General features: G+C 47.2%; 1 protein-coding gene across 11 annotated transcripts in view; it reads left to right on the plus strand.

The window, feature by feature from the left end:
* The window catches only part of MCF2L2 (MCF.2 cell line derived transforming sequence-like 2), a 205670-nt gene that overhangs the window by 156164 nt on the left and 23400 nt on the right, over positions 1–26106 (plus strand). For 10 of the 11 annotated variants that reach the window (XM_077348267.1, XM_077348266.1, XM_077348274.1 and 7 more), the window contains 7 exons: positions 124–216; positions 1803–1895; positions 10240–10365; positions 13271–13492; positions 13592–13684; positions 14435–14513; positions 19502–19574. In XM_077348267.1, the coding sequence (XP_077204382.1) occupies positions 124–216; positions 1803–1895; positions 10240–10365; positions 13271–13492; positions 13592–13684; positions 14435–14513; positions 19502–19574 (779 nt within the window). The remainder of the gene's footprint in view (positions 1–123; positions 217–1802; positions 1896–10239; positions 10366–13270; positions 13493–13591; positions 13685–14434; positions 14514–19501; positions 19575–26106) is intronic. The other variant, XM_077348273.1, reaches the window with a different exon arrangement.

Genomic DNA, 26106 nt, shown 5'->3' on the forward strand with positions numbered 1-26106 from the left:
ACCCTACTGATCAAGTCTTCAGAAAAGTGCTGTAACAACCCAACAAGACACCTGCCGATTCAGTTTCATTAACCAGTTGCTTTGTCTGACGGGACTTATCATTCTCCTTCCTCTCTCTTGCAGAAGGAAGATCTCCAAATATACGAAAAATACTGCCAGAACAAGCCCAGGTCGGAAGCTCTCTGGAGGCAGTGCGGAGACAGTCTCTTCTTCCAGGTAGGCCTCAGGCCCACTGAGCTGAGCTGTCCCAGACTTTCCCCAGCTTCCTTGTTTATTGCATCCTTTTTCAACCTTCTGACCATGGAGGAGCTCCTGAGAAAAAAAAAATGTCAGGCTTCGAGGAGCCCCAGGTGTAAACTGGCCACGCCTCCCTATCATGCCCCTGGAAGTGACATGATGCCAGAAGTGACATCACCACTTGTGTTAACAGGCAGGGTCAAGGAGGACTGGGAAGGGGTAGAGACAGGACATGGTTTATGATGCACCCCCTCTACAGGAATAATGGGAGAAGCCCATGAACCGTTGGTGGGGAATCCCTGGTTTATTGCCTTGAATCAGCTAGTATGACTCAAGGTACTTTGTCCCGTCCCCCCCCCAGCGAGGTGCATCCATGGCCAAGAAAGTGCTGGCTGGACCTGAGCTCAGGCTTGCAGGCCAGCATAGCGCAAGGTGCTAGCAGAGGAGGACAGGAAAACACACCCATTTACTCACCTGATCACCTAAAACTGTCGGTTGAGCAATTTGGCCAGGGATCCGGCCCGGTAAATCAACGTGCATGTGGGGGGGACGGACACCCTTACGGTAAATACCAAGATTAAGCCATCTTTCCCGGCTCGCAAGCAGATATGCCTTTTACTCTCCTCCTAGTCTGACCTATGCATTTGAACCTCTGCCATTTCCGTCTAATGGAGATGAATCAGGCCACAAACCACCCAAGCGTTCGAGCCAGAGTGCGTTGTGGTTAGAATGTGGGACGAGAATCAATTGGCCAGAACTGCACTTAGATGTATCAACAGGTTTCCCAGCACCCTTTCTGAGCTGCCAAGGGGAGCCAGGTTGGGTGTGGTGGTTAAGAGCGGCAGCCTCTAATCTGGAGAACCAGGTTTGCTTCCCCGCTTCTCCTCATGAAGTCAGCTGGGTGATCTTGGGCTAGTCACAGTCCTGTTAGAGGTGTCCACGCAGAGCAGTCTTGTCCGGGTTCTCTCAGTCCTACCGACCTCACAGGGTGCCTGTCGTGGGGAGAGGAAAGGGAAGGTAATCGTAAGCCACTTTGAGACTCCTTCTGGTAGAGAAAAGCGGGAAAATGCAGAGTTCTACATCTGGGCCACAAAAATGAGAAGCATGCATACTGGATGGCAGATATACTTCTGGGTAGCAGTGTGTGCTCTGAAGCCTAGTATAATAATAATAAAATAGTACTGGCTAGATATGAGTGAAAAATCATAGTCAAAGTAATTCAGCAATGGAATGGGCTACTTAAGGATGTGGTGATTTCCCCACTCACTGGCCGTTTTAAGCAGTGGCTGGGCAGATACCTATCAAGGATGCTTTAGGCTGATCCTGCACTGGTGGGACTAGATGTCCTGTCTGGTCCTTTCCAACTCTATGATTCTATGTCATTTGCCTTCCGATGCGAGTGTCCTACATTGTGTGGGGGGCTGGACTAGATGACCCATGAGGTCCCTTCTGACTTTATTATTGTAGGATTCTATGCATATTCAGTCTTTACTCACCCCTGTGGTGCTCACTTCAAAAGACTGAGCGGAATTTCAATCCCATTTCCCCCCCTATCTTTTTTCCAGGAATGTCAGCGGAAACTTGACCATAAGCTCTCGCTGGATGCTTATCTCTTAAAGCCGGTCCAGAGAATTACAAAGTACCAGCTGCTTTTAAAGGTAACCGTCTCCAGAAAGCTCTCTCCTTGGGCATAAAAAGGTTATTGACAGATCAACCCAATTTAAATACAGCTGGGTTCAGTATTATGGTATTTTGGTCATTTCCGCTCGTGGCAGAAATCATCACCAAGCGTCTATGGCAAAGGCAGCTACTGACCCCATGTCATTGCAGAAAAGATAGGGAATTCTACACGTTGACGGAATTCCCTTGGCAAACGGAAAACATTAGTTGTGTGTGGGGGGGAGGGAGGGACAGGTATGCTCACAACCATCGGAGCGCTGAGAACAGTGGAGAGGCTAAAGAAAAATGAAAGAAGAATCTCTACAAAATAATGACCACTTCCGGGACGAAAAATTTAGGCTCAGACAATCTTCGTTCTTCTTTTTATTTTTCCTTTACAAAAGCTCGTGTCGAGGGCTGACTTTCAATAGAGCGCAGCGAGGGAGCTGCTCTGCTACATACGAAACCCCGGCCCAGAATCAGGTCATCTACGAATGATTTAGCACCGGGTTCCCCGCAAAGTGCGGCGTGCGACAGGCGAGAGGCGGCCCCCTTCCAGCTGCGCTCTGCTCCCGAGGCGGAGGGCTGTCCACACCAGGCCGGGTGGCCTGGCTGTCCGAGGAGTCAATCTTCATTCTATCGGTGTGGGAGAGAGTTACCAAGTCCCCCCTGGAGAGGGAATGGGAGGGTAGGGTTGCCAGATCCAGCCTGGGAGAGTCCTGGAGATTTGGAGATGGTGTTTGGGAAGGACAGAGACCTCCGTGGATTACAGTGACCTCTAATCCAGCCTCCAAAGCAGCCCTTTTCTCCAGGGGAACTGATCTCTGCTGTCTGCAAATGAGCTCTAATTGGGGGGCTCCCCAGGCCCCACCTGGAGGCTATACAAACAAGCAAAAGAAAACCCTGTGAGAGAGGCAGTAATACAGCAGGTAGTTTCCTAAATATGAGTAGGACATTTACAAATATCCATGGAAGAGCTAAGTTCTTATTTAATACAAAACCACCAAGTATTGTAAATTTATTTTTATAGCTGGACAACTTAACTAAACATTATTGGGCTCCCTATAGCTACCCCCCCCAATAAAAACCCCAAATCAAGACACTCTTTGTTTTAGTCTGCCCATACAGAAGATTGACTGTTTTTAGATTATTTGAAATTTTAAATGCTGTAATTGTTTATAGATTTATTGTGTGTGTTTTTACGGCTATCTTGTAAGCCACCCCAAGCCGGCAATGCCGGAAGGGGTGGGATATCAATCAATCAATCAATCAATCAATCAATCAATCAATCAATCAATCAATCAATCAATCAATCAATCAAATTATATACAAAAAGTCTGCTATCAAACTGATACATATTTAACAAACATACATATTTAACATATTTAACTGATACATATCTAACATATTTAACAAACATATTTAACAAACTGATACATATTTAACTAAAAGATAGTTACCAAGTGGTATAAAATCCAACAAATTACTATATAGTAAAATGGCAACATAGTCACCAGACAAAACATGTTCAAAAGGGATCATTGCTGATAAAGCAGCACTGGGGCTACAGAAGAGTAACAGATCCGAAACAATGGGCCGTTCCGCATTCGTCCAAAATAGCACAATGGTTACTAATTGAAATCGCTACAGTTTTGCCATTATGCACAACGTCGTTGACAATCTGCAACAATCCTGAAACTGATCCACAAAAAGCGCTTCGTTGTAGTGCTTTCAGGGAAATCCCAAAAAGTGGATTCACCCTCCAGAAAGCGCTACACTCCTGCAACCAATCTGCAACACTAACGGAAAAGTTCTGTGCGTTACTATTGTTGCGGTTTCTGCAAAGTCCCTCCCCCTGGCTCTCCACTCTGATCTTCCGGCAAAGCGATCACCATTTTTTTTTCTCTGAGTGAGCGGAGATCAACGCACCGGCGAGCCTTCGTTTACCCAGCGAGGCTTCCCCTGCTGCAGTCCCTCTGTTTAAAGTCACCAAGCACAAGCAACACAGAGGCCCATTTGCTGGTTTATTTTCCCTTTATTTTTCACACTGTTTTCGGCCGAAAATCGCACCCATAAGAGTGGGATTTTTTTTTTCACTCGGGGGGAGCATGGCAACGATGAAACGGCAGCTCAAACACCACCTGCTAGCTGGATGGGTCTCTCCGTTGCAACGAATCAACGCAGAATCGTTGCAACGTGTGTGTGTGTTTTTTTTAAACCTTCCTTAAAGGGAAAGGGGCTGTTTGGGAGGATGATAACGGCCGCCCATTGGCTGCTTGATGGCCAGGGGCAGAACACAGCTCAGCAATATCGCTTCCTCACTAGCGATTTTTGCCGAGACCGGAAACCTGTGGGAAACAATAGAAACGCAACTGGATTCCACTACAAAGGCAGGTATGCATAAAGACGAATTCCACTATTTAAAATGGCGATTTTTCATTCCACAAACAATTTGCAACATGGATCCCGGTGCGGAATGGCCCAATGTTTTGACAACAAACAGAGTTTTCAGAATTTAACATGTAATAATAAACTCTCACATAGTCAAATACTGAAACACCATGGGCAAAAGTAATTTGGGAGGACTGGGGCGACAAGGGTGCTTTGTGCTTTCATTTCTTCCCAGCGTTCGTCTTTTGCTTCCTTGTGGAAGTACCCAGAGCTGCAGAGTTGCCTCCTGCCCAGCAGCCAAAAAAGGGAACAGACAGAGCAGGTGCTTGCTGGGGAGCCCAACGGTGAGATAAATGGTTGTCTCCCTTGCAGCCCCGAAACTTGCAAGAGCAGAAGGCCTGTTTGTGTTGCCCTCCCCTCCAGGGCTGCCCTTCTTTTATTGCCTGCCAAGAAATATATTAATTGAGTTTCCTGGCCAGGGGCTGCAGCTGAGCGACAGCGGAGTGTGCAGAATGTCCCAGGTTCGATCCCAGGCGTCTCCAGCTAAACGGGAGCACACAACATAAGCTAGGCAGCCGTCGGTAGCAGTGGGAAAGCGCTAGCAGCACCTTAAAGATGAACCAAATTTGTGGCAGGGTAGGTGCTTCCAGGAGCCACTGCTCAGTTCTTCAGATACAACCAGCAGGTGATGTGAAAGATCTCCCTGCCTGGGATCCTGGGCCCAGTCTGCACACATTGGATGATGCACTTTCAATGCACTTTAGAAGTAGATTTTCCTGTTCCGCACAGGAAAATCCAGCTGCCAAAGCACATTGAAAGTGCATTATCCTATGTGTGCGGAATGGGCCCAGGAAAACGACTGCCGGTCAGAGACAAGACCGGCCTGGGTAGATGAAAGGCATGACTCAACGTATTGCAGACTCCCATGTTAGTGTGTTCTTGTGTGTTTCTGCCAGCTGGCACAGGGGGGGTCTGGCAGGGGAACTGATGCTTGTACAAATTATTGTGAACTATCTTAGTATTTCTGTGGCACGTTTCAAGCTGCATCGGAGGCTTCTTGCCAGGAAGATGGGCGCCATATAAACGCAACACGTCTCTTATCAACTTGGTGTAGCAGTCAGAAGGAGTGGCGAGCCGGGTTTGGTTCCCCGCTCCTCCACACGCAGCCAGCTGGGCGACCTTGGGCTAGTCCCAGCCTTGCTAGTGCTGTTCTGACCGAGCAGTCCTGTCAGAGCTCTCTCAGCCCCCCCTGTCTCACGGGGTGACTGTTGTGGGGAGGAGAAGAGAAGGAGATTGGAAGCCACTTTGAGACTCCTTCGGACAGTGGAAAGTGAAGTATTAAAACCAACTCTTCTTTTTCTTAACAAATTTTACACCTAGTGGCATCTTTAAAACCAACAACACGGCTACCCACTATAATCTTTCTTCTTCTTCGTCTTCTTCTTCTTCTTCGTCTTCTTCTTCGTCCTCCTCTTCCTCTTCCTCTTCCTCCTCCTCCTCCTCCTCCTCCTCCTCTGTGTTGGGGATAGCTTTTATCCTACTTGTGTCTTCATGGCTTGTCTTGTGTACTGTGTTTTCAAACTGCAAGGCGCCTGAGGCAGTACTCTGAAGAGGCAGCCTAGAAACATCCCAAATAAATATGTAAATATATACAGCACTGAGGTCCTTCCCCGCCCCAAATCCCACCTGCTCTCAGTCACCCCCCCCCCCAAATCTCCAGGGATTTCCCAACCCAGAGCTGGCAGTCCTAAAGACTAACAATATTTGTAGCAGGCAGGAAGCTTGTCAGCTGCCGTATCTGAAGAAGCGAGTGGTGACCAGGAAAAGCTCACACACTGCGGCAAATGTTGTTAGTCTTTGAGGTGCTACTGGAGTCTTGCTCTTTTCTTCTGAAACATTTATCCATGAATAATTCAGTGTTTTTGTTAGTTAAGTGTTATATTCCTAAAGTTGGGACCCTAGAGGTCAGGAGAGAGAGAGAGAGACACAGAGACACAGAGACAGACAGAGAGAGGGGGAAGGACTGGCCAGGTGAGAAAGACTGCTGACTGGATGAAGGAAACAAGAAGTGGGCAGATTATTAAAGAGAAAGGCTGAGCGGGATTCTTTGAAAGGGTGGCGATTGGGCAAAAGAAAGGTTTTGAGCACATGCCTTGCAGACTGAGGGCCGCGGCTGCCTTGATAGGGAAGCTGGTTGTTTTATACCCCACTTTTCACTATTCACTAAGGCTACTTACAAACACCTTTCCTTTCCCCACAACAGACACCCTGGGAGGTAGGAGGGGCTGAGAGAGCTCTGAGTGAACTGCTCTGTAAGAACAGCCCTAAGAGAACAGTAACTAGCCCAAGGTTACCCAGCTGGTAACACGTGGAGGAATGGGGAAATCAATCCCTAGTCCTCCGGATTATAGTCTACCCCTCTTAACATCAAGCCGGCTCAGTCTATCTCATGATGGGCATCTTGGCCAACTTCCTACAAATTTTCCTTGCATTATCGTCTTTTCTAGTAAGTCGTCTTCTTGTCACGTGACCAAAGCACGGTAGCCTCAGTCTAGTACTTGCAGCCTCTAAAGAGAGTTCAGGCTTGGCTTGACCTCGATTCCCTCGCCGTAGCACTAAGTCATGCTTTGAAAACGTGGGCGTCTAGAACACACCTTCCATTTCTGTCTTCACGGAACTGAAACAATGGACGTTGCTAGTTTCCCCTGGGCTTGTTGCTTGGAAAATACTAGTAAACCAATGGGAGATTACATCTTGGGCAAGCGAGATTCTTCGAGTCGGGCCAGTTCCGCACACGTTTATCAGTGTGCAGGAATGGATTTGAAGCAGCTCAGAACTGGGAGAGCCCTGTGGGGAAACGGAGCAAATTGCATTGGGAGAACAGGCACACTGGGATGGGGCAATTTCGGTTTCTGAAACCCGACGATCTTTCGGGGCCGCCTCCCAACCTCCCTCTCTCTGTCTCACATGTTGCCGGCTAGGAGCCTGTCTTCAAGGCTCTAAGAAGCCTCCGTCTGCAGTTAAATAATCCCCCAGTGGTTCAAAACGCAAGTTTTGTGTGTTTTAAAAAATCTTCATGCATCATTCAAAGAACTCTTACAGGTTTCGTCATGATTTAGGAAAGATTTGTGATGGTGCTTTCAGTCATGCTATTTGCAAGATCGGTAATAATTCTTTTAGACGTAGGAATGCTTTTATTCTTTGAAAAAGAAGAGCTGGTTCTTATATGCTGCTTTTCTCTACCCGAAGGAGGCTCAAAGCGGCTTACATTCACCTTCCCTTCCTCTCCACACAACAGACACCCTGTGAGGGAGGTGGGGCTGAGGGAGCCCTGATATCACTGCTCGGTCAGAACAGTTTTATCAGTGCCATGGGGAGCCCAAGGTCACCCAGCTGGCTGCATGTGGGGGAGTGCAGAATCGAACCCGGCATGCCAGATTAGAAGTCCGCACTCCCAACCACTACACCAATCTGGCTCAATAGCATTCAGTAATATTCTAAGAGCCTCTTGTAGTACAGGGTGATAAGGCAGCTGACATGCAGTCTGAAAGCTCTGCCCATGAGGCTGGGAGTTCAATCCCAGCAGCCGGCTCAAGGTTGACTCAGCCTTCCATCCTTCCGAGGTGGGTAAAATGAGGACCCAGCTTGCTGGGGGGTAAACGGTAATGACTGGGGAAGGCACTGGCAAACCACCCCGTATTGAGTCTGCCATGAAAACGCTAGAGGGCATCACCCCAAGGGTCAGACATGACCCAGTGCTTGCACAGGGGATACCTTTACCTTTACCTTTAATATTCTATTTATTCTCTTTGATTCAATAATACTCCATGTATTCAGTCATGACTTGGAGCAGCATAGTACAGCATGCTTGAGGGCAAAAGCCACAATTCAGACACGCCTGAATAGCCTGACAAAGACAAAAATATCCATTTTGAAAGGCCTTGTGTTTACAGACCTTCCCCCCCCAAAAATCTAAGAGGGTGCCCTCTGACCTACTGGAGTGTTCCTCTAGGGGAAGTGTAGCCACCAAAACAAGAAACAGAACCTTGCAAAAAATGTCTGTAATGTCTGGGAACTAACCAAATATGCTGGGTCAATCCTTAAGGGTTGCATATGTTTATCCTGGGAGAGATATACAAGCCTGTGTATGTGTGTTCCTGAAGTGCTTTAAAGTTAAGAACCAACACCTTGAATTGAGCCCAGAAACAAACAGGTAGCAATTTTTTTTGCAGAATCAGTACTAGACAGTCACCGTACCTCAAACAGAGATACTAGGTCAAACGGAGCTAAAACAGTTCCGCAGGGCCTGCAAAAGGGAGCTCTTCCACCAGGCATTTGGTTGAGACCAGGCATAACCAAAACATCTGCAGGGCCTCTGCTCCCTCCCTCCCGGAAATCCACTCATGCGTTCTGCTCTGGACCTGTTTGCATTGTTATCCTCTGTTACTTCTGGTATAGTTTATCGTTAATGTTATTGTGAAAAGATGAGTTCCATGTACTGTTTTCTGCATTTTATGTAAACCACCCTGAGCCTCAGGGGAGGGCGGTAAATAAATAAACGAACAAATAAATAAGGACATTGCAGGGCTGGAAAAAGCACAGGGGAGGGCAACCAAGATGATGAGTTGGTTTGACCACCTTCCCTAATAGGAAAGGTTGGGGAGCCTGTGGCTTTTCAGTTGAGAAAAAGAGACAGCTAGGGGGGGACAAGATAGAGATTTATCCAGTTATGCACAATTTTTGGCTTTGCCTGCATGATTGAATGCCTATTCATTGCTCCAGGCAGTTTGCTCTTTAAAAAAGAACACACACACACACACATCCCCAGGAGAAGGGAGAGGGAGGCAGGTGCAAGGGTAGGACATTGAAGGCCGAGATAGTGCTTCTTCACCTTCATACATTTCTTTAGCATGTGGCTTGCTGGTTGCTCTCCTGTAGCATGCACTTTTTAGGTTGGGGGATCCCTTTTATGCGATTCCCCAACTAGTGCTTTAAAATGGCAGGTGTGGTGTTAGGTTTGCTGGCCCGACACAGGAGGTTGGTGACGTCATGTGAAACTCCAAAAATGTAGCGTCTTCATCTGAGTCCAGTCGCACCTTTAAGACCAACAAAGATACTAGGTCAAACGGAGTCCATTCGACCTGTGGTCCAGGGGTAGGAATATATAAGAAAAAGTTACTCATGAACCCTGACCTCCTCCTCCTGCACCCCTCGTTTCTTCACAGGAACCTTACTTCCGAGGCTTGCAACATTCAGAGGAATCTCTTCCTAGTAAAGAATTAGACAGCATGTTCGAGGTTGGGTTTTTGGTTCATGTTGGGAAACACCCATTGGGAAATGCCCTACACAAACTGATAGAGCAGTACTCCAACAGGTTAACAGGTTCAAGTTAATCTTGTTACATTAGTAAACTGTGTCTTAGTGGATGCTGTGACACAGTTTACTTAAAAGATTATATATTCCTACTGTTATGATGGCCAGTTCTTAGTCTGACGAAGAGTGCTTGCACTCGAAAGCTCACGCCTTGAATAAATCTTTGTTGGTCTTAAAGGTGCTACTGGACTCTGATTTTATTGTGCTACTTATTGTGCTACCAACACGGCTACTCATTTGAATCCGTCTTCATATGGTAAGTATAACGCTACATTAATGGGGTGCGGAATGGCCCTTTGATTCTATGATTCACTGCGGTAAGTTAACCAGCCTCACAGGTTTTTGAGAGGATAAAATGGAGGGTAATAGAATGATGTCAGACGCTTTTGGGGAGGGTGTAAATTAATTCTGTAATTAATTAATTAATTAATTACCACTTGGTCCACACTTGGCTGCAGGAACCCAAAGGAGGGTTTCTTCTGCTACTGACCAGCAGTGAAGGTGGACTTCAGGATGGAAAATGTCTGAGGAGTCTTCTCGTGCATAGCCTGTCATTTTTTTGTATCCATTCACCGACAGGAAATGTTAAAGTGCAGCAAGAACTCGGAAGGCACGGCGGAACTGGAAGAAGCCCTCGCGACAGTGCTGGACATTATCAAATCAGCAAACGACTCGATGCACCAGATAGCCATTACGGGCTACGAGGTAGGCTTGTGAGCAAGCCTCGTGCAAACCGGGGTTCTCTTCAAAGCTACTCTGGATTCCTCAATTACAAACTCATCCTCAGCAGGGAAAAAGTCTCCAGAAAGACAGGTTGATCGATAGTGCCACCCTTCGCCAAGAACCTGTTGGAGTACTGCTCTGTCAGTTTGTGTAGGGCTTTTCCCAACGGGTGTTTCCCAACATGAACCAAAAACCCAACCTTGAACATGCTGTCTAATTCTTTACTAGGAAGAGATTCCTCTGAATGTTGCAAGGTTCCTGTGAAGAAACGAGGGGTGCAGGAGGAGGAGGTCAGGGTTCATGAAATTTTTTTGAAATCCCTTTCCCCCCTCAGTGTCGCTTCCTCTTCCTCAGGGGTAGTCACCCTGTGGTCCTCCAGATGTTCATGGACTACAATTCCCAGGAACCCCTGCCAGCATTTGCTGGCAGGGGTTCATGGGAATTGTAGTCCATGAACATCTGGAGGACCACAGGTTGACTACCCCTGCTCTTCCTCCTTTCAAACCAAGGCAAATGTACTGAATCCTCCGCATCTCTTAGGGAAGAAAAAGAAGAGTTGGTTTTGATACCCTGCTTTTCTCTACTGGGAGTCTCAAAGCAGCTTACCATCTCTTTTCCCTTCCTCTCCTCCCAACAGGCACCCTGTGAGGTAGGTTGGGCTGAGAGAGTTCTGCTAGAACTACTCTGTGAGAGCGGCACTATCAGGGCTGTGACGAGCCCAAGGTCACCCAGCTGGCTGCATGTGGAGGAGCGGGGAATCAAACCTGGCTCGGCACATTAGAAGCCGCTCCTCTTAACCACTACACCATGCTGTGGCTCTGGTTTGTGAGGTACGCAAACATCCCCCTAAGTTGAGGGAAATGGCACAATTCATTAGATCGAACATGATAATTTTAGGTCAAAGGAAAACATCAATTTAATCCATAATGATGCCCACTTTTTTCTGTCAGTACACCCCTTCTACTTGGTATCCTTCTACTCTGGCAGTTAATCTTAAAAGCGTCACACACCGCCTCATCCCGAGACACTTTACATAAATCTCTCACAATCCCATGATTTATCCATCCACTCCCAGTATCTGGAATGTTTGTGGAGATTCCATGACATCACCTCAGCTCCACCACTGAGGTGGTGGTGAAAGGTCACAGACACCAACACCTTGCTTTTAAATTATTCCAGCAGTGTCCAATACTCAAGTTTTCAATCTATGTTCATGCTGACCGATTTCTCTCTTCTGCCAATAAGGCCACTGATACATATATATATATATATATATATATATATATATATATATATATATATATATATATATATATATATATATATATATATATATATATATATATTGGGGGGGGGAAACCCTGTTTCCCTGTGATTTCTTAATCCCATCTTGTGAACAACTGACCCAGGTTAGAACACATCTGAATGTTGCAATAAAAATCCTGTTCTTGAGGGCAGCAGTCCAAGTGCTTCAGGCACTCGAGCAGTGCCAGTTTCTCAGATTAGCTGAACCTGCCCCTGACGCCAGAAGAAACAACAACAACAAAAATAAGTGTGACCAAAGGTACAACTCTCCAGACAGCTAGAGAAGGGCTTAACAAAGATAAACACTGGGAACATAATCACACCTAAGATCAGTGACATGAAACAGAACTGGAGGCGGTGAGGGCTAGAACGTGCCTTATTTCGGCTCCTCCGGCAGATCCGAACCACCGCTTCCCACCGGCCCCCCAAGCCTCCCTCCGACAATCATTGAAGATAGAATCATAGAATCATAGAGTTGGAAGGGGCCATACAGGCCATAGAATCATAGAATCATAGAGTTGGAAGGCGCCATACAGGCCAAAGAATCATAGAATCATAGAATCATAGAGTTGGAAGGGGCCATACAGGCCATCTAGTCCAACCCCCTGCTCAACGCAGGATTGAGATCCGCCCAAACCACTGGGCCTCAGCACGAGTTAATCAATGTTTCCAGCATTCTAGTGTTCTACAGTGTTTATTACTATCATTATCTTGTTGTTATTGTTTGGGGTTGTGCGCTTCGGCTCGGTTTGGCCACCTCGGAGATCACCGAAGCCTGAAGTGGCACGTAGGAGGCCAATGGCATGGCGCAGAGAGGAGGGGTGGCGTCGGCGTGCCAGCCAGCGGCCATACACAAGCGCAGAGCTCTGTGCTTGCATGAGGCCGCTGTGTGGCATGCCACTTCCACCCCTCCTCTCCAGACCACGGCTCTGGCTGCCTCGGGTTTCAGTGATCGCTGAGGTGATCGCTGAGGTGTTTTAATGGGGATTTTAGGACACTGTAACCCGCCACGAGCTGTAAGGGAGTGGCGGGAAACAAATCTAATAATAATAATAATAATAATGATGATGATGATGATGATGATGATGATGATGATGATAATAATAATAATAATAAAGGTAAACGTAAAGGTATCCCCTGTGAAAGCACCGGGTCATGTCTGACCCTTGGGGTGACGCCCTCCAGCGTTTTCATGGCAGACTCAATACGGGGTGGTTTGCCAGTGCCTTCCCCAGTCATCACCGTTTACCCCCCAGCAAGCTGGGTCCTCATTTTACTGACCTCAGAAGGATGGAAGGCTGAGTCATCCTTGAGCCGGCTGCAGGGATCGAACTCCCAACCTCATGGGCAGACAGCTTCAGACAGCATGTCGCTGCCTTACCACTGTGCGCCACAAGAGGCTCTAATAATAATAATAATAATAAAAACCCTAGTTATTGCTACCACATCACTATATACTGAATTAATTGTATTGTTCCCATTTCATGTAAACCGCCCTGAGCCTTCGGGGAGGGCGGTCTATAAATGAAATAAATAAATTTATCTTCCCATCGATACTTTGCTTTCCTCTCCCTGTCTCTAGGGTGACGTACACGAACTCGGCAAGCTGCTCCTGCAGGGCTCGTTCAACGTTTGGACGGACCACAAAAAGGGCCACAACAAAGTCAAAGACTTGGCCAGGTTCAAGCCGATGCAGAGGCACCTCTTCCTGTACGCCAAAATCCTTCTCTTCTGCAAGAAGCGAGAGGAAAACACGGACGGGCACGAGAAGTCGCCCTCATACAGCTTTAAAAACTCTTTGAAGGTAAGCGGTTTGTTCTGGGGAGTTTTCTGGGGTAGTCAAACTGCGGCCCTCCAGATGTCCACGAAAACGTCTTGCTTCTTTTCTGTTTCCTTTGAACAGATGAGCACTGTTGGTATTACTGAAAACGTCAAAGGGGATAACAAGAAATTCGAGATCTGGTACAACGGCAGAGAAGAAGTCTATATCATTCAGGTGCTCAGCTTTCTCCTCGGTTTTCTGCTGCCTAAACTATGGTGTCAGTTCTAATTTTATGAGTTCTGTTGGTGCCACGGTTGTGTGTGTGTGTGTGTGGGGGGGATATAGGAGCAATGATGTTCCCCTAGGAAAGGTATCTGTTGGTAGAGGTGACTTTCTTCCATAAGTGGGGACTCATTCTGTCAGATGTATAGCAGGATGAAGGACAATGACTCGCCCAAAGTCACCCAGTGAGGACCCTGGTAGAGTGGTAGGATCACCAGCCTCCCAGTTGGGAAGGGACTGTGGCTCAGTGGCAGAACATCTGCTTGGCATGCAGAAGGCCACAGGTTCAATCCCTAGGATTTCTAGTTAAAAAGTCCAGTCAGAAGGTGATATGATGGACCTCTGCGTGAGACCGCGGCAGAGGGTACCTACCCTATTTTTATGCCCCGGGCAAGTGGGTGGGTGTGGCTTGGTGATGAAGGGGGCGCGGATGGGGCTTCCATAGAGAAACAGCCACCTGCAAATGGGCTTCTCCCCCTGGTCACCATGCTCTAAATTCCCCCTTTTGAACCTTGAAGAATACACACACCCCATGGGGAAGGGGGCTGAGAGGAAACGGTGAGGCAATCGGCATGGGGTTTTGTGGGGCAGCTGCTGCAAACTGGCACAGCTTAATCTGCATCAGGTCCAAGATATCTAGGGCGACTCCCTTTCCCTGGCTCTCTGCCTAATTTGCAATTTGCATGGGTTCTGTTCTTACAGGCCGCTTCTGTGGAGCTGAAAAATACCTGGGTCTCTGAAATTCGGAAAGTCCTGACCGGACAACTGGAAGCTTGCCGAGGTAGGATCAAGCACAGCATGAACTGCTGCGTATGCTGTATGACGTAGTCTTGTGAAGGTATGCCCTACAGCAGGGGTAGTCAACCTGTGGTCCTCCAGATGTTAACAGACTACAATTCCCATGAGCCCCTGCCAGCGTTTGCTGGCAGGGGCTCATGGGAATTGTAGTCCACTAACATCTGGAGGACCACAGGTTGACTACCCCTGCCCTACAGTATGTTAGGAGAGCCCTATTGTTGCATTGCAAGAAAGTCACAACTGACACCATTGCAATCTGAGGGGGGCTGACTGTTGTGTCTCTACAGGAGCCATAATTTTGATATTGTGTGGGTTATTTAACAACAACAACAACAACAACAATTTATTGATAACCCATCCCTCCCAGGAGGTTCAGGGAGGGTAACAATGTATGGAATAACAATAAATTAACAGAATACCCATCATAACCATAACAATAAAATATACATTAAAATATTCATTAAAATCACTCATTCCAAAGTCGTCCTCTCATCATCTGTCCTCAGTTGGGAGGGGCAATGTAAGCATAGTATGGTGATAATGTGGCTGATGTTTTGAGCAGAAAGGATTTCAACAGTGTTCCTGGCTTCAACCTTAGTACTGGAGAAACAGCAGTCTTTTACAGACCCCGCAGAACTGTCCCAGTTCTCACGGGGCCCTCATCAGAAGAGCGTTCCGCCAGATTGGTGCCAGGGCTAAGAGGCCAGTTTGAAATCACTGGGGCCAGGGATCTTGAGCAAGATCTCCTGTAGGCCAGGCCCATCCATCCATTTGATGCCATCCCTCCCTATGGATGCACTTGGGACAGTTACAGAATAAAACAACCATCAATAAAAGCATCACCACCAAACATCAATAAAACCATCCAAAAACTGTGACAATACTAATTGTAATCCAACCAGAGTCATTGGAGAGAGGATGGAAAATAAATATAAAAAGGGAGGGAGGGAGGGAGGGAGGGAGGGAGGGAGGGAGGAAGGAAGGAGTGAGGAAGGAAGGAAGGATTTCTATGCTCCTGCACTGAAGACAATAACTTTTCCCCTCCTTCCCCCACCTACTGCCCGTGAGGGAAGAGCAATGCTGCACCCACCCTTGGACAGTGTGGTTTCCCCTGCATATTGCCACTCTCTGTCCAAATCTCCAGCTTTAGCGCTGGCACCGAAATCAGCTTACGCACTTCCCACCAGCAGGAAAACCTGTCGGGGCACGGAACGGGAGGGCATCACAAACCGGCACAACCAGCCCCGCCTGCAGAAAGTGAACGTTCCCTTTGCTACTGCACATGCGCAGGCACCTCCAGCCCTGTGGGTGGGTGGGTGGGTGGGTGGGTGGCAGAGAGAGAGGAAACGCCTGTGCTCACCTTCACCCCGGGCTGATTGCGGCTTTTCTCATCAGGATCTGCAGGTTTGGGTGGCCTGCTGCATTCAGGAGGCTGCTCTCCTTATAAAGTGGCAGACAGCTGTCCAGATCTAGACTGATGCAAAGATGGGAATCTCTTCTAATTCCAGCTTGGAAAATCTCTGGAGGTTTGGCATGGGAGCCTGAGAGGACAGAGACCTCAGTGGCATATAAAGCTATGCAGTCCTCTGTCCAAAGCAGCCATTTTCTCCAGGGAGAATGATCTCTGTTGACTTTGGGCCTGTTTTTATTTACGTTCTCCTGGGCCCACCTGGAAGCTGGCAATGCTCCCCTAGCTGAGCAGTCCCTTCCTGGGTTTTTTTAAACAGCTCAGCCTGTCTCTGATCTTCATTTATTTAAAGCATTTATTAGCCTACTCTAGCATGCTACCCCATGCAGACGGGCATGACGACTGTTTCCGCCTGTTGATTACGTTCCAAACCTGGCCTTACTCACAGCTGCCTGGGCCGCCGTTTCAGCAAGAAATGGCTCTTTTCAGCTCTGAGCCAGAAGCGCAATTCACAGCAGGCAATTGCATTAACATAAATATGCAAATAGTTCAGCCACACATGGATTGCAGCACCAGAGACGGGCGGGTCTTGCACCGCTCCCAGGAGGAAGTTCCGTTATCTGTTTCGACAGAAAGAGGCTTCTCAGATGTTTCCAATGCAGGCATGGCTAAACTGTGGCTCTCCAGATGTCCATGGATGCCCATCTGGCAATTGGCAGGTGCTGATGGGAATTGTCATTGCTGGACATCTGGAGAGGATGCAGCCTCAGGCCTAGGGGCTTTTTACCCAGTTCGAATAAATCCCTCCCGTCTACACTGAATTCGAGTTCCATTTTGATTTGGGGTGCTTTAAATTTTCCCTCTGCAACATGCATGAATGATACAGAGTGATCCGACCTTTCCCCCGCAATTTCCAGAAGTGGCTATAACCCTCGATATTTGAAAAATTGCCATCAGTAAGTGGGCAGATTTCTCCTTTTTGCAAATTAACTTCCTTCTCCATGCCTCGTAGCAAAGCAGTCTTCCCTGATTGGCCAGGGTGTCAGTTCAAAGACTTCCTGTTTCCTGGTTGCAAGGCTTATCTTAAAGTGACTGCGCTCCAGAAGCCGTAACTTCTCTCAGCAGAGATTTGCGTCTTGGGTTTTTTTCTCCCTCCTCTGCTGTCTCCAATCCTCTCCCCCTTCAAGAAAGAGACTCCTGCTGCTCTTGGTCCCCTCTCCGCTCTGAGCTTCCTCAATCAAGTGCAGAACACTTTCTGTTTCAATTGGGGGAGGGGGAATTGAGGAAGACCCGGGTTCAAATCAATCTGAATTCAGCAGGATCCACAATGGAAAAAACAAAGTAAGTGCAGAATCAGCCCTGGTCTGCAGATGCAGAAGAAGATGGCATCAGAATGGGGAGACAGCTGGGAGATCTTCCTGGAAATACAGCTGCACTCCGGACAACAGAGATCAGTCCCCCCCCCCGGAGAAAATGGCTGCTCTGGAGGCTCTGCTGGCAATTCTATAGAACGAGCTGTACCATTCCACATGTAGATGGGGTAGATCAAGGTGGGTCACCATGTTAGTCTACTGTCTACAGACAGTACAAAAGAGCCAGAGTCTAGTAGCACCTTCAAGACCAAGAAGATTTGGGGCAGGGGAAGAGCTTCTGTGAGGCACTTGCTCACTTAGGTATCTGAAGGTATTCTGCCAAAAAAAATTGTAGAGGGGAGTTTGGCATGCCAGTCCCCAGGTGGGACCTGGAGATCCCCTGGAATTACAGCTCATCACCAGGCAACAGAGATCAGTTCCCCTAGAGAAAATGGCTGCTGTGGAGGGGGGACTCTGTAGCAGGGGGTTGGACTAGATGGCCTATATGGCCCCTTCCAACTCTATGATTCTATTGATTCTATGATTCTATGATTATACTCCACTGAGGTCCTGGGGAAGGCACTGCCAAATTTTACCCACTCCTGGCTCCACCCCCAAAGTCTCCAGGTATTTCCTAACCCAGAGCTGGCAATACTAAGGGGAGTTGTCTTTCTTTCGTAAACTGATGTAAACATAAAGAAACCCGCCTAGTCTCAACCAGGGCCAGAGCCTTCTCTATCCTGGCCCCCACCTGGTGGAATGAGCTCCCGGAGGAGATCAGGGCCCTAATGGAGATAGAACAGTTCCGCAGAGACTGCAAAGGGAAGCTCTTCCACCAGGCATTTGGTTGAGACCAAGTAAAACCAGCAACATCCACAAGCCCCCTGTTCCCTCCCTCCCAGAAACCCATTCATTCATTCTGCCTTGGACCTGTTTGCACCAGTTCCCCTATTCAAGTTATTAACGTTATTAATGTTAATATTATTGTTGCTGTTATGAAAACTAAGTCCCATGTACTGTATTCTATGGTCTTTGTAAACGGACCTGAGCCTCAGGGAAGGGCAGTATATAAATATAATAATAAAATAAAAAATAAAATAAAATAAAAACCAGTCCAATGGTCAAATTTTCCATTTCTAACAGTGGCCAGCTGGATGCTTGAGGGAATATTACACGGGGGGCATAAAAGGCACCCTTCTGTTTTCATAGAATCATAGAACCATAGAGTTGGAAGGGGCCATGCAGGCCATCTAGTCCAAGCCCCTAAGCTGATCCACAGCATCTGGTGTTCAGAGATTTACTGCTTCTTTCTGTCATGACTAATGGCTACCAATGGACCTGTTCTCTTTGAATGTATCTAATCCAGGCTTTCTCAACGAGGGTTTCATGAAACCCGGGGGTTTCTTGATGACCCTGGAAGGGTTTCCTGAATGGGTGGGAGTTCAATAATTTTAAATATATTTTTAAAATGTGTTGCACATTTATCGGGTGCATATATGTTGGACCATCATGTTGACCTGTCCTCCTTCCCAAAATGGCCAACGAGGGACCCGGAAGGGGTGGGAAGGGGAGGTGCCCGGGATGGGCGTGTCCACAGCTATGCTTCCCACCCATATTCTGCATGCGTGCGCCACTTGTGGAGTTTCTCAAAGTCCGAAGAATGTTTCAGGGGTTTCTCAATGGTAAAAAAAGTTGAGACAGGTTGATCTAATCTGTCTAGGCCTGTGTCAGTCAGTTAGTCAGTCAGTCAACAGTTTATTGTTGACAGTGAATCCATAGCAACCCAATGAACAAAAGGCATAACATACATATCATGCAGAGAGCCTCTTGTGGCGCAGAGTGGTAAGGCAGCCGTCTGAAAGCTCTGCCCATGAGGCTGGGAGTTCAATCCCAGCAGCCGGCTCAAGGTTGACTCAGCCTTCCATCCTTCCGAGGTCGGTAAAATGAGTACCCAGCTTGCTGGGGGGTAAACGGTAATGACTGGGGAAGGCACTGGCAAACCACCCCGTATTGAGTCTGCCATGAAAACACTGGAGGGCGGATGTCATCCCAAGGGTCAGACATGACTCGGTGCTTGCACAGGGGATACCTTTACCTTTACCTTTTACATATCATGCAAGGTAACAAATAATCAGACTCTCCCTTTGTGCATCATACATAGTGAAAATGAAAGTGACCGACCATCTTCCCATTTCCTGTTTTCTTCAACAGAGGCAAGCCAGCTGCACCAAAGAATCACCGAGAGTGTGTATCACGCGCCCATGAATTCAACCAGCTCCTCCAGGTAACTGTGCCTACAATGGTTCTCCTGCTGTGCTGTTGTTGAGGAAAGCACATGAGCGCTGCTGAGCCGACCAGAGGCAGGGCATGGGGTGGGATCGCTGGCCTCCTGGCTTTGCTTCCCAATCAAGGGCTGATCCAGTTCCAGATTTTGGGGTCTCTCTCCCCTGCGTACCTCTGTTTCGGGCTCTGGCCTGGAGCTCCAGGTGGGCAGAAATCTCAAGGAAACAATATGTAAGAGGCAGGTTTGCTTACAGGAAGGTTTTAATTGCTAAATAGAACTAGAAGGCCAAGCGCCTATCTGCGTACAGCAAAACTTGGCCAGACCTCAAGATGAGGTGCATAGCTAAAAATAAGCATCTCATACCCTCTGTCCCGGCTATGAGTCAAAAAGTCATTAAGCTACTTCAAATTCTAGGATGAGCCAGGCCATCTTGTACCTGGGCTGATTCTGCACTTACTTTTTTTTTCTGCTGTCGATCCTGCTGAATTGAGATCAATGTGAACCCGAGTCTTTCTCCTTCCTCCTCTCCCCCCCCCTGAATTGAAACAGAAAGCCTTCTGCACTTGACTGGGGAAGCTCAGAGGAGGGAGGTGAATGGTGGTCACAAAGCTGAACTACTTTTCCTGAACTGGCGGGGGGGAAGGGGTCTGGTGAAGGCCACCTGGCATTAGTGCTTTATTTCTTCTGTTTTGACTCCTGAGCCAGCAGCAGCCTCTCAGAGAACAAGGCAGATCTCTGCTGAGAGAAGTTAGGGCTTCTGGAGCGCAGTCACTTTAAAACAGGAAGTCTTTGAACTGACGCCCTGGCCAATCAGGGAACACTGCTTTGGAGCAGGAAGTTATTTTGCAAAAAGCAGAAATCTCCACACTCACTGATAGCGATTTTTCAAATATTGAGGGTTATATCCACTCCTAGATATCGCAGAGGAAAGGTAGGGTCACTGCGGATAGATCATGCACGTTGCAGAGGGAGGCTGTACTCTTCTGAATTTCTCTTTTATAAATGTAATCTTATTTTATATTTCTATCAGATTTACTAAAAATTAGAGTTATATGTATAGAGTTACACAGCAATTAGGCTGCTCAGAGCGGGGGAGTGAATGACCAAAAGAAACATGCTTGACTTGTTAAAAAGGGAGTGAACAAGGAGGGAGGGAGCGAGTGGGTGTGAAGAGATGGCAGTAAAGCTGCGACAAAAGTCTTTGAGTTCAAAAGATTAGTTAAGGTTTTGATAAAAAGCCTCTTTTATCCCTTTTTCCTTTCCCCTCTTTCTTCCCCTTAATTTAACTTCCCCTAACTTCCTTCTGCTTATTTGTAAGTCTGAAGTTTTAAGCTTTATCTTTACACTTTTATGCAAGTTTTATGTTTCCTGCTTACATTTCTATATGGTTTTTATGCTTGAAGATGGCCATTGAGGGGGAGCTCACCACTGCCTCCTTAGGTAGCCTGTTCCACAGCTGAACTACTATATTGCAGCCATACATTTTCAGAATTGTTAACTAGATGTCATTTTTCCTGAAACAGTTCTTTACTTCCTGGTCTATCTCAGACTGGCAGAAACAAGAACAAAACCCCGGGGGGGGGGGGGGAGGGAGTCCATTCATTGGATTTTGCACCCTTTTATTGTGTGGACAGTATAGTGGAAAAAAACTGACGCAATAACATAATAAGAACCGTTCTCATCCATTACATGATGACCTGAGCAGTATGAATGGTCCAGGTCCAGCATACTTACAGAACCACCTTTTCCCTTATAACCCAACAAGCGTACTAAGATCTTCAGATCCACATCTGCTCAGGGTTCCCTGCCCAAAGGAGGTGAAATTGGCCTCAACCAGGGACAGGGCCTATGTGCTCTCAGGAGAGATCAGGGCCCTGTGGGACTTAAACCAGTTCCTCAGGTCCTGCAAGATGGACTTCTTTCACCTGTCTTATGGTCGAGGCCTAAACCAGGGGTAGTCAAACTGCGGCCCTCCAGATGTCCATGGACTACAATACCCAGGAGCCCCCTGCCAGCATTCTGGAGGACCGCACTGACTACCCCTGGCCTAAACAAATAATATCCACCAATAGAGCTGACCTCACCAATAGGGGAGAAGGAGAATTAGAAATGCTGGATCAAGCCAGTGGCCCATCCAGACGAACATTATGTCATGCAAGAGAAAGGAGAGTTATCATTTGTACCTCCCCTTTCACTATCCAAAGGAATCTCAAAGCGGCGTCCCCTCCCCACAACCAACACCCATTGAGGTAGGTGGCTTGAGAGACCTCTAACAAACTGCTCTGTGAGAACGGCTATAACAGGACTGTGACCAGCCCAAGGTCACCCAGCTGGCGGCATTTGGAGGAGCGGGGAATCTAACATGGCTCGCCAGATTACAGGCTGCCACTCTTCACCACCACGCCAAGCTGGCTGTGGGCAGCATCCAAAATCCAGGTACCATCCGAAGGACCACCAGTAGGGTCAGAACCCCTTGAAAACCCCTATGAGGTAGAAGTTCACGGGGTCGTCATGAGTCAGCTGTGAATTAACAGCACGCTTTATATCTCAGCAAAAATCCTAGTTAGAGAGGCCTTTTGACCGTTGATCTTACAAAGCGGTGAAAGGATCATCGGAATGCAGGTGAATTCTAGATATGTAACAGGAATTTTGAAGAGGTCTAGTAAAGGTGCCGAGATCAAAATCACAAGGTTAATTGACGAATTAAAGGTTAACAAGTAACCGGCATCCAATCAAGAGGTCGTAAAGAGGTCTTAAAGAGTGGTTAGATTTGAAATTACTGAACCTCCTAACACAAGCACATCAGAATTGGCTTCCTTATTGGAAAGTTGACAATACATTGCTGTCTTCCAATCAACAAATCCAGGAGAGCCAATAAATGATTTACTGGTTAGTTTTTATGCGTTGGTTGGAGCCAGTGATCTGTCAGCTGAAGATGTAAACCACAAGGAGCCTGCTTATAAAACCCATAATAAAATGAAACAATAAAGAAAATGAAGGCCAGGGCCCGTCCACGTTTTTACCTTCTCCCAGGCAGCCAGTTCCTGGCCCAAGAAAATTGATACCAGGTATCATGGGACCCATATGGATCATAGCCCCACAGGTCACTGCGCTGCAGTGGGGAGATGGAGGGAAGAGAAGGGGACAAAAGTGACCTTTCCGTCTCTTCCACTAATGAGGTTCTGTTGGTGGAAGAGGAAGAAGGGAGGGATTTCACCTTGGTCCTCCGACTGGAATACTCTGTTGGAGCAGACAGCACTGCCGTTGATGAAGCAATGGTCTCATTCAGTTTAAGGGAGTTCTCTCTCTCTCTCTCTCTCTCTCTCTGTGTCTCTCTCTGTCTGTCTCTCTGTCTCTGTCTCCCTTTCAGTTTGTCTCTCTGTGTCTCTCTCTGTACCTCCCTCTGTCTGTCTCTGTCTCTGTCTCTGTCTCTCTGTCTCTCTCTCTGTCTCTCTGTCTCTCCCTCTGTCTCTGTCTCTCAGACTCTCTCTCTCTGTGGGTCTCTCTCTGTCCCTGTCTTTCTATCTGTCTCTGTCTCTGTCTCTGTCTCTGTCTCTTTCTGTATTACACAGCTGGAACAAGTGCAGAAAAAGGTGACTAAAATAGTCATATGTTGTTTATCTTCTCTTTGAGAAAAGGCTTTTGGGACACTTGGGACTTTTTATAATACAGAGAAAAAGGGAAATGATGGCTTTGTATAATTGTGCTTGAGTTAGAGAATGTGGCTAGAGAGACATTTTTCTCCTCTCCCCATAAAATCAGAGACCCTATGAAATTGATGGCATGCACAAGTTCCTCATGGAACCCTCTACCACAGGCCATCCTAGTTTAGATATTTTGGATTAGATACATTCAGGGATGAACGATTGTGGCCTCAATACTCCTCCATGTTCAGAGGCAGTGTACCTCGACCCGGTGTCCTATCTGGTCGGCTCTCATGGGAAACCAAGACGCAAAACTAGAAGGACCTTTGGGTTCATCCAGTAAGGCTCTTTTGATGTTCATGTCCCAAATGGAAGCAGGGGAGGAGAAGCTAATCTCTGCTACGAAAGACATACGTTGGTGAGTTGAAAGAACTTTCACCCTTGGCCGGGGCATGTTGTTCCCTCCCCAATTCCAGTCCTGGAAGTTACCAGGAAGGGAAGGAGGGGAGGTAATTCCGGACAGTGATGGAGCGACAAAGGGGTGGAGAAGGAGGGTTCAACTCTCCTCAAAGCTGAGAAGCTCTCAAAGGAGTTTGCAGCTGTCATCAGAGGTCACAGCTGTTAGGAGAAAGCAGAGGAGGTTGGATGGCTATTATGCCAACTGGCAGGGTGTGCCTCTGCAAATACGGTGTGCAAACACTGATACGCAAAGTAGCTTGACCACTGCCTGGGAAGGGTGAGAATGTTTTGCTCTGAAGCTGCGAGTGTAGAGTCAGGAGTGTTTTCAGGCTTCCAAGAGGAACTCGGGAATAAAGCTGGTATTCACATCCTGCACTTCATAAACCATTAAAAATTGACTTTCCCCCAAAAAGGCTAGCAACAGAGTGTAGCCGGTTTCTCATGGTCTTTCTCTCTTCCCAGGGGACTCCTGGGAAATGTAGTTCCTAAAGGAGGAGACTCTAGATGAGAGCATTGTTGAGAAAACAAAGGGGAAGGCGGGTGGCTTAAACTGTGTGGGTTTGTAACGCAGGTGCTTTGTTCACCTGTCGCAAAAAGGTGAAAATGTGCTATGCCTTGAGAGTCAAAGCCATGGATGCTTTAGGCCAGAGGTGGCCAAACTGTGTGTGCTGGCAGGGACTCATGGGAATTGTAGTTCGTGGACATCTGGAGAGCCACAGTTTGGCCACTATGACCTGCGTTGACTAGATGGCCTGTATGGCTCCTTCCAACTCTGGGATTCTATAATTCTAACTCATTGAAACCTTTTCCTGTTCTTCAGTTCCCAGCATATGTGAATTCTTCAGGTTCCCGTTTTTCCTCCATCAGCCTACTTTATTTGGGTTGCTACTTACTCAGAAGCAGCGGGAAATCTGTTGCCAAGGAGCGGCAGGAGAAAATTTGTTTAGGGGTTATCGGGGAAAGTGACATCAGTCCTCTCTAGGAATTGCTGGAAACTGTATGGTTTTACCAGATATTTCAATGATTCCTAGAGAGCTATGACATCACTTCTGGGTTTATCCCGGAAGTGACATCATGCTGTTGTCATCAGCCACTCTCCCATGATCCTCTGGGTCTCCTACTGGTTGCTAGGCTGGGCCTGACACCACAATTTATCTCACCCTGCCTCTTGTTCAGCCTCTGTTAGACCCCTTTCATATCTCTTTAACAGAAAATATGAACTTTGGTGGCATGGATTTGTGTGAGTTCAATATAGTAATAAACACTATAGCTCTTCGGTGGCACAGATTAGTCGTTTTAGCTTTTAGAGCAACTTTTCTCAAATTTTTACTATTGAGAAACCTCTGAAACATTCTTCATAACCCCCAGAAATTGTGCAATCAGGCTGAATACGGTTGGGAAGCAGAGTTGTGTCCATGCCCACTGGGGGCCCTGCCCTTTCCTAGACCCATCATTGGCTAGTTTGGGAGGAGTGGGTGGGTCAATATGTCTATATATGGCAGTGGTTCTCAACCTGGGAGTTGGGACCCCATTGGGAGTCGAATGACCCTTTCACAGGGGGTCGTGGCAGGGCAAGAAGCTTGGCCGAGGGGGGGGGGCACCATCCACACAACAGCCTTTGAAGGTAGATCAAAATAGAGCGTTTGTCTGTCTGGAGCAGCGGAAAAGAGTGAGATTGGCATGGTGGGATAAGAGGCAGAACTGAACTAATAAACCCCAGGAAAAAACCCAATTTTTATACAATCCTGAACAATGGATCTTCTTGCCATTGGTCAGTTTCGGTTTAATTTATGTGAAAGAACCCTTGCATAGTTTTATGGTTGGGGGTCACCACAACATGAGGAACGGTATTTAAAGGCTGTGCCATTAGGAAGGTTGAGAACCCCTGATATATGGTCATACCACCTGAGTAATACTTAACAAATTTTTAAAATATATTAAAAATTAACTCCCATCCATTAGGGAAACCCTTCCAGGTCTCCTCTGCTTGAGAAAGCCTGTTTTAGGGAGAGTTTAGCCTTGATTTGCACCACAACTGCTGCCTGATAAACCAGGTTTGGGATGGGTCAGTTTGATATAGGCGAACTGAGGGGTACACAGGATGGCTTGGGGTTTGGGGGGTTCCTTCTCAGGTCTGGGAGACGAGCCCTTTTATTTTTTTTTAGTTTTCTTTTTCTGTGAGAAAAGATGGACTTCATATACTCCGGTGACTTTATTTCCTGAAAAGATGGAATGTTTGCAAATATATATATATTTTGCTGCTATATCAGCTGAATGATACCCTCCGTTCAATCAATCAATCAATCAATCAAAAAATCAATCAATCAATCAATCTTTATTATTATGGTCCTGGACCAGCATAAATCTTACCGTCCATTAAAATATTATATACATTGGCCCCATGCATAAGATAAAATTCAACATACATG

This window comes from Paroedura picta, chromosome 8 (assembly GCF_049243985.1).
Source record: "Paroedura picta isolate Pp20150507F chromosome 8, Ppicta_v3.0, whole genome shotgun sequence".
Classification (NCBI taxonomy): domain Eukaryota; kingdom Metazoa; phylum Chordata; class Lepidosauria; order Squamata; family Gekkonidae; genus Paroedura; species Paroedura picta.